At 33.7% G+C, this 9,405-nt stretch overlaps 1 protein-coding gene across 1 annotated transcript; it reads right to left on the bottom strand.

Moving 5' to 3' along the window:
- Positions 1 to 5,955, bottom strand: LOC115709728 (1-acyl-sn-glycerol-3-phosphate acyltransferase 2). The gene is made up of 11 exons (XM_030637908.2): positions 5,518 to 5,955; positions 4,686 to 4,808; positions 3,378 to 3,417; positions 3,222 to 3,295; positions 2,941 to 3,000; positions 2,454 to 2,531; positions 2,170 to 2,328; positions 1,614 to 1,739; positions 1,070 to 1,162; positions 741 to 827; positions 1 to 644 (listed from the first exon to the last, which is right to left on the bottom strand). Exons 1-11 carry the CDS (start codon positions 5,596 to 5,598, stop codon positions 399 to 401), a joined length of 1,167 nt encoding a protein of 388 aa, XP_030493768.2. The 5' UTR covers positions 5,599 to 5,955; the 3' UTR covers positions 1 to 398.
- Positions 5,956 to 9,405: the final 3,450 nt, after the last annotated feature.

Genomic DNA, 9,405 nt, shown 5'->3' with positions numbered 1-9,405 from the left:
TAAGTTTAAGTAGTCCATTTTTCACCTATAATACTCTTTCAACCTGAAAATGAAATACATAAGAATTGCTGCAGGTGTGGCTTTTCCAGCCCTAAAATGCTAATTCAGTAAATAATTCTACAGTACCCTTTAAAGAGTCTATAAAATTTAACCTAATCAACCAGAGCAAAGAAAGTATGCATACCCACTATGTCTATGTTGTACAAAAAAAAGGGGGGAGAAGCATAATATAATATTTAAGGAAAATAATTTTTAAGAATGAGATCACACTAGGGTAAGAAGGCCTTTGACAAACATACATGAGAGGGTTACATGCTATACCAAGTTTCATATCATGACCTTAAAATTTGAACCTTTCTGTTACAGAAGGAATGTCGGGAGGGGATCGGAGCGGTGATTTAGTTCTGTTTATCTTGTTTTGCAGATTCAGAAGGCTCTCCGTCGTTCTTGTTCTTTGTTGGAGCCACCTTGGCAGGGGTTGAACGTTCGGACTGAGAGAAGAGAATCAAGAATTGCATAAGGATGGTAACTAACCCCAAAAGGAAAGCTGAGAGTGCAATGCCCTTCCATGAGGATAAGAATGAAGACCATTGGAGGAACTTCAAAGCCCCGAATGCAAGGAGACATGCCCAAGATACAACCACCTGGTGGAAAGAACAAAGTTGATTAGTGCTTCTAAAACAAGCTCTACCAAAAGTAAAACGGATGAGAAATTTTAAAAATCGGAAAAGGTTTCCCACCACAAGAGATTTTTTTGGTCGACCGGTGTCTTGCAATTCTTGACCAGCAAAAGTGTCCTCAGCTTTATGTTTATCCAATAAAGAATCCTAGCATTCAACAAACAACAGGCATGATGATCAATTTATAATTTCTCCTATTGTTTCATAATAATGGTACAGAAACTACATATAAATTAGTATATATATACAGAAAAGTTAAGAGAAGAATGAGGCATGACTCGGAAACTTATGTGTATATATATATATATTCAAAATTCAAATTTTATATGAAGTAGTAGGACTACAGAATGAAAAGACATCCACTTTTTGTTGAATTAAAAATTATCAACCTTGGCAATGAATATGTCTTTGCACCATTGTGCAACAGCTTCATCACTTTCAGGCAAATCCTTCATCACATGCCTCTTGATGTGCACATGCACCTGCAGGAAAGTAATGTAAAGGAATCGGAGAATGTTAATTTATGAATGCCAACTAATAGTGACTAACATGTGTGTGAATGACAGAAAGGGTGCGAAAATTAGCACGTATTGGTATTGATGAGGATAGGATGACTTCGAGCTTGTCACATTAATTCTCAGAAATCTAATTGTTTTCAAGTAATTGAAAGACAGGTTTAGTGGGAAGGGACCGTTACTTGCAAAGTTCAGCATGACATTTTTTATCATTCAAAATAAGTAAAACAATCATCTAGACAAGCAACAAGAAATGAAAACTAAAACTATTTATGTCAATAAATCTATTCTTTAGTCCTAAAATTATTTTAAATGCCCAAAAACCTGAACCCAAGTTCAATGCAATGCAATGGGATGCATAATATAAGTTGACTACTGATACATCTTTTAGTAAATCTTTAGTGAAGTAGTAACATACCACAGATGGTTGCCCCTTGAAAAGTCTTAACATTGTAGGTGGAGGAGATGTTTTGGGAATGGCAACTGTTACGTCATAAACAGCTGGAACAAACGAGCGCATGTGACTTACAGCAGAAACAAAGCCCTGAATGAAACAAAAAAGTGAAAACAAATATTAGATTTAAAATGAAAGCATCCCATTCACTAGTGGTAAGAGATCAGAGACCAACCGATATATAAAAAAAAATCTAATTATTCAGTAGGACAAAGTTTTAGTCAGATAATTAAAACCACAAAACAAATAGATTTTTGCCATGGTCCCTTCTCAAGCCTAGCTTGATGTCCGTAAGGTCACAAATTGAAAGAAAGCAGAATTGTAAAGTCATTTTCATTGCTTTACAAAATCATGTGTTCACCCGAATGTTACATACTCTCAGCTCTCAGTATCAACCCGATATCACATCAAAAATATCATTTCCAAGAGCAGAGGACAATGTTCTTTCACTTCTCATGCATATATTTATTCTATGGGTAAATGAATAAGCAGATTAAGAAAGTTGGAATGTAAATTTGACCTTGGTACGAGGAATCAGAACATTTCTAGGGACAGGCAGGCCTCTTGAGATAGCATATTCCTGGGCGGCTAAAAGTTTTGCCTGAGTGAAGCGTGTCCCCTCGACAAAAAGAGCCAACCAGAAGGGCAGGGGATAGTCCTTTAACCGTCGAATTCCTGACTGCAAATACACTCCAAAGGTTCAATGAGATTAATGAGACTAGCCAAAGCAAATACAAACATGTGCTAAGCATCACAGAGAGGAGCAAAACGTATGTACTTGACACGTATTTATAAAAGCAATACCTTTAATGTGGCTTCATCCTGTGCCCAGCTTCTTTCCAGAAAAAGGTATTCAGAGAACCACATTGACCAACCTATCACCTGAACATATTAAATAGAATTTACCCTAAATGAACATGCAGGTAAAAGTTTAGAAATAAAGGCATAGAAATGCTAATAGATGATTGAAATTCCATAAGATTAACAGATGTTAGTAGGCAGTCATTAAAAATTGAAAATAAAGAACAAGATGACATTTGTCCATAACATTTCTCATAAGATGAATGACACCGAAGTGCCAGAATAAAGTTAAGTTTCTAAGAAGAATAAAGATGCAACTTTGATGTATGATTGTATCCATGATGAAACTATGACAGGGCAATAAAATCCCAAGTAGTAAAACCCAAGGAGGCTTCAGCAATGTTGAAGGACTATATAAGAAGAACCAGTCAGGACTCGAAGATAATCTAAGCAATGCTGCCAAGATATTTCAATTCGAAATGAAACATACCGGTAGAAATTTTGACGATTTCTTCATGACTGCTAATGTGCTCCCAAGGCAACCCGATCGCTGCATGGATAAATCAGCAATCAACTAGAGCAATAATTTGAAAAAGAACTCAAGATGGCACCAAAAATATCAATCCTCATACGAAAGAACGAAAGAAGCACAAGTTGTGTTTTGAGTAAATAAAAACATATGCTTGTCACTTTATAAGATGTTATATTGTTGATAATGTCAGTAATAGTGTAAGGATGTGCTTTATGACCCAGAAGTATCTGTCTACATACCTGCGCCAAAACCCATCCAACAAGCCAATCAATATCACTTCTGTGATTGCATATTACAAGAGCATGTTCTTTACCTGAAAAATCCAAAACATGAGCATATAAATTATTATAAAATAATAAACACTCTGTGCCTTGTAAAATGAATTTATGCCTCACCCATTGATTGAAAAGTTTCCCGATCTGTGTATACTTGGATCTGCAGCAATAAGAAATGAACTGATCAAGGTTAAATTGAAAATGCAAGATGTCACAAAGTTCAAACTATAAAACCAGAGGTGATAAACAATAATGTCCTATGTAGCTGAATAGTGAATCCTATGTACTGTCAAAGTACTATACGGTATGCATAGTGGTACTTAGTCCCATCTCCTATATCCCATGTTGAAAAGATTTCAACCAACTATGAGAATATATATTTCTTCAAAAGTAAACCAATTTCAGAAGGGGATGGGAACATTCTTTCTTGCCACTGAGAAATATCAAGACAGTTGCACATCCCATTAATCTGACAAAGAGAAGCTTATTCAAATCCCGTCCATAGAGAAAGGGTGGGAGCAAAATGCTACACACACAGAGAGACAAATCCTAAATTCTCAGATTTTAGAATCGTCAAGATTATGCTCCTAAAATGAGTCATGACTGCATCTCCAACAGTTGTACTACCATGACCTTGGAAGATTAGGCTTTGACCATAGCCTCTCAGCTTACTCATTTACATGTTGACATCAAAAGGTGAATATGTAAGAAAGATGCAGACAAACTTTGAAAGATTTAACAGCAAAAGAAATTCTGAACAAATATTGCAAGTCATGATCTAAGAGCTCTCAGTTTTCACCACTGCATGCACCTAACCTATAAATACTTGCAACACTGCATGCACCTATAAATACTTGCAACACTGCATGCACCTATTTCCCAAAAGCAGGGCATGCTATACATGAGAAGAATGTTGACGCCGTAGTCTAGATTCAAAACTTGGGTCCATAATCAAAGTACTCCCAACTCCGGGAATTGACATGTGACACATTAGACTTTCATTCACTTAAAAATGAAAAATCATGACACAATTGATTTATCATTCTGTATTTATGATCTCCAGTAGTAGATGCAAACTCGATTCATTTAATTTACTATTCTAAGTTCGTGAGCACCTTTTGTGTAGGTGTAATCAGTGTCACTAGAAGGATGTTAATTATTTGGTGCAGCCTGCAAATGCTTATCCACCGATAAAGCAACTTAACAATCTCATGAAAATGTTCCCAAGAACCACTTTCATAGCAAAATAGATTTCAATTCCACCAGTGACAACATTCACAACCCTTTTCAAAAGAAATTATGCATAATAAGAAACACAAATTTCATAGAAATCATCACAGTATCAATCCAAATAAAGAACATAAACAGAAATACATTTCATTAAAGAGATTAATAAATAAAAGACCATGTAAAGGAGCTGATAAACACCTTAACACCTGCCCACCAATCAATAAGCCATACAAGCTCCAGCCACAACAGCTCTGCTACCACTCTATTGATCCGTCGGTATGTATTCTTGAACAAAGGCCGGATGAGTACAAAGCAAATTGCCTGAAACGAATGGTCACATAGGTTAGGTCAACTAAAAACTCCCCACAAGACTGATTGATGATTTGATATACATACATAATCGCATGATAGATTTAGGAAATGTTTTTAACTTTCAACTGTTTATTTATTAGAAAACATATTAAGAAAAACAAAACTTAACACCCAAATTATAACATACACATAATAATGACTACTCATCAAAAAAAAAAAAAATATCTTTTTCTTTTACATTTACTGAACGCAACAAGTTGAATCAATTAGCTGAGAACCCACCAAAAAATTTTGCTTTTCCAATGTTGGGTTCCCATAATAGTCAAAATTATATAACTAAATAAATGATCCAGGATTAAAGCATGACTAAAGAGACTGATCATTAATTTAAAAGAGGGAAGAAAAAAAAACCTAGATTCACATGCAGGGTTACAGATAAAGTAGTTCGCTCAGAATAAGCACTTAAGAAAACGAAGTGATAGGGATTCAAGTCTAGTTTGTAGCAAATCACAGCCAAAACACACACACACACACACACAACCATTAAAACTATACCTATAATCGTGAACCACAAGCTACATTACATTGAATCTCCAAACGAGGAAGAAGAAAAATCAAAACTCCAGAATTGGAAGAATCGAAAAAAAGGAGTAAAAGAAAAACTAAATCGAGGCAGTATTCAAAAGAATAAATGAAAGAGAAGAAGAAGAAGTAGTACCTGAATGACATTGACAATAAGGCCAGAGACGAGAAAGAGCAATCCCAATGGCACGATGACGGCTGCGGCAGCAATCGCCATGGCCGGCCAGTGATACTAGAAACTATAAATGAGATTATACCCAGAAAAAAATGAAGGATTTGAATACACAAATAAATTGAATGAATTAAGGTTTTTGAAGTTTTAGAGTGTGGAAAGGGATGAAGTGCGTGTGGATTTTGACAGCGAGAGATGAGTTGGAGAAATTGTATGAATGAGAGAGAGAGAGAGAGAAGAAGAGAAGTATGTCAGTAGAGAGAGAGAGAGAGAGATTGGTCTGTGTTGGGGAATGGGTTGGGGTTCCTCTTCTTTCAGTCTCCAGATTTAACCCCGCTTTAAACGCCGTTTCTCTTTTCAATGAAAATTGAGTAATTTTCTTCTTTTTATTTCAATAAAATCATCTCCAACGATAAATATTAAATTTAGTAATAAATCAACACAAAAATAATAAAATTTTAACATTAAATTTTTTTCTAGGCTAATTAGTAATTTTTCCTTCTGAACTTTGACATATAGTAAATCGTGTCCTTTGAACTTTTTTAGCTGTTAAAAATTCCTCCCGAACTATTGAGATTGTTAAATTTAAGGACTTTTGTCTAATTTTATTCAATTTTATTGTTTCAGTAATTATTTATGTACTAAACCATGTTCTCCAGACTTTGATATCTACCAAATTATGCCCCTCAAACTTTGATATGTACTAAATCATGCCCCTTGAACTTTCATCCATGTTAAAATTTTTTAACTAAAATTAGACAAAAGTCCTTAAATTTAACATTTTCAATAGTTCAGGGGAAATTTTTAACAGCCAAAAAAGTTCAGGGGACACAATTTAGTAGATGTCAAAGTTCAAGGAATTACTAATTAGCCTTTTTTCTATTCCAATCACAACACTAAAATTATAACTTTTATTATTATATTATTTTATTATATTATAAATAAACACAAATAATATATATACAAAAAGTTTACTTATAAATATATTATTTAAATATTAAAAAATAATAAAAATATATTTAGTGTAGTCTATATTATCACACTAATACTAGTAGGACACTATAGACAATGTTATATATAGGATAGGTTTTAGAGTATGGTTGGAATGAATTTGGTGTAAAATTTTAACAAATTTAACATTTTAGTGTTCCATTGGAGTTGGCTTAAGAACACTAAAAAAATGAGAAAGGCTAAAAGGCACCAATGGCTTAGTATGCTTTTACATGTCAATATTGTTATTGGTTTAACTTAGTATTGCGTCATATAGTTTAATATAATAATTTTTAGGGAGTATAGCTAGTTAATTACAAGACGACACGTCTAGAAGGTCCTAGACACCACTGATACCCAATAGCAATGCTAAAAAAAATTAAGGAGTTTTGAAAAATTGGGAAAATTGCAGCAAAAGTCTTTAAGAAGTTTACTTTGATGTAAATAAGCCATCAACTTCAAAAAATAATGGTAATAGTCCCCAAGCTCAAGATTCTTATAAGTCTTCGTTTTAGTTGCTCCAAAAGTGTTATGTGTTGATGATATTAAATTACGGCATAAGTTCACAAAAAATTCACTTTGATGCAGATAAGTCCTTAATCTTGAAAAATTACAGTAAAAGTTCCCAAGCTCAAGATTTCTATTAGTCCGTAGGTATCCAATTTAATAACTTCATTTGTAGTTTTTAAAATTGCCAAGTGTCAAAATTTTATGTCCACGTCATAAAAAAATTGTTTAAATAATAAAAAAATTATTAAAAACTTCAATAAATTTTTTTTTTCATTTTCTTTTATTAAAGATTAAAAAAATATGATATATAAAAAAATTTATAAACTTCTACGATTTGTCACCCACCCGTCTCGACAGTGAAGGTTTATTGCCGACCATTACTATTTCTTCATCTCCACTTTCTTCCTTGTCTCATCTCACTATCCCAAAAAACTAATTAAGCAACAGAAAACGAAGAGAAGTGATCGGAATCGAGATCATTATCAAGATTGGGATCGGTATCGTGATCTTGGAGAGAGATAAAATTTTTTGTTTTTATTTCTTTATGTTTCCAAAAAATCAAGAGACATGGATGGAGTATACGGTAGAGAAACAAATATATGGGTAGTGGTGAGTGGTGAGTTTTGGTGGTCGACTCTTTGACATCGGTTTTTCTGATTCAAAGTTTACTTAGACAGATTTTTTTTTTTTTTTTTTTAGAGCGGCCCCTCTTGCTAATGGAAATTGGAGAGTTTTAATAGAGCATATCGGGATTGAAATTGAACGAGAAGAAGAAGAAGAATAAAGGAAAAAAAATAAAGTTAATTAATTAGTTTTGAACATTATTTATTTATTTATTTTAAACTAAAATTATGATTTGGACCAATAATGTAATACCCTAGGATTATGAGAATGGATTGCAAAATCCTAATTAGATAATTATGTATTATTATGAAATTATATTATTATATAATTTAATATATGAGAATTTATATGATTATGACATGTTAAGACTCTGTTGGTGAATCAGGGGTATTTTAGTAATTTTGACCCGAGATGGGTAAAATAATAAAATTAATTTATTTATGTGCTTATGGACTATATTATTATATAGTATGCATGTGTTGTCCTTTTTCAGGTGTGTTCTGACAAGTTGGTGCGGTATAGTCACAACCGGGTATTTCAGGCCGAAATACAATTCTGGAATAATTTATATCTAGTATATCTTTGTCTGGTTGAAAATTAGAATCAGTATATCCAGTAGGATTCAACTCTCCACCGGAATATACAAGCATGAGATCTCTCGTTCTCCGAAGATACTTGAGAATGTACTTTACAACTATCTAGTGTTCCAAATCTGGATTAGAATGGTAACGACTAAGGCCTTGTACATAACATTGCATACATCAAACTCTCAACTGTTGATGCATAAGGATACTTTCTCATGTCCTCTTCTTCTTGAGGTGTCTTTGGACATTGATCTTCACGTAGAGTAATTCTATGTCTGAACAGTAACTTTCCTTTCTTAGAATTCTCCCTTGAGAATATTTCTATCACCTTATTAATATAAGTTTCTTGAGAAAATGACAATGTTCTCTACTTTCTATCTCTATAGATTCTAATCACGAGAACATAACTTGTTTCCCCTAAATCCTTCACTTGGAATTTATCGAATAACCATTTCTTTACATATGACAACCTTTTTACATGTTTCCAATAAGTAGAATGTCATCAATATAAAGAACTAGAATTACCATTACATTACCTTTAATGTATTTGTATACACAGGCTTCATCTTCGTTTTGTTCAAAGTCATACTCTTTAATAGTCTTATTAAAGGTTATATTACAAGAAGAGGATTGCTTCAATCCATAAATGGATTTAAGAAACTTGCACGCTTTTTAATCTTTCCCTGGTAACACGTACCCTTCTGGTTGTTTTATATAAATGACTTCATCAAGATCGCCATTTAGAAAAGCAGTCTTGATGTCTATTTTCTATATCTCATAGTCATAAGTGGCAGCTATGGAAAGAAGAATGTGAATAGATTTAAGCATTGCCATAGGAGAGAAGGTTTCATCATAATCGACGCTTTCTCGCTGTGTGTAGCCCTTGGCTACAGGCCTAGCTCTAAAGGTATCTACCTTCCCTTCAACATTTCTCTTCTTCTTGAAAATCCACTTGCACCCTATGGGCATAATATCTAAAGGTGCAGTTTCATATTCCCATAATTTTTTGGTGCACATGGAATCCATTTCTCGATCCACGGCATTGTTTCACTCCGATGTGGCATGTCTCTAACACACAATCCCATAGAATTAGGGTTTTGTCCCCCACATCAGATCCGAAAAGGTGCACAACACAAAAAGTAAC

The sequence above is a fragment of the Cannabis sativa genome, chromosome 3, assembly GCF_029168945.1.
Source record: "Cannabis sativa cultivar Pink pepper isolate KNU-18-1 chromosome 3, ASM2916894v1, whole genome shotgun sequence".
In the NCBI taxonomy this organism is placed as follows: Eukaryota; Viridiplantae; Streptophyta; class Magnoliopsida; order Rosales; family Cannabaceae; genus Cannabis; species Cannabis sativa.
This window is presented reverse-complemented; position numbering and strand designations above follow the sequence as displayed.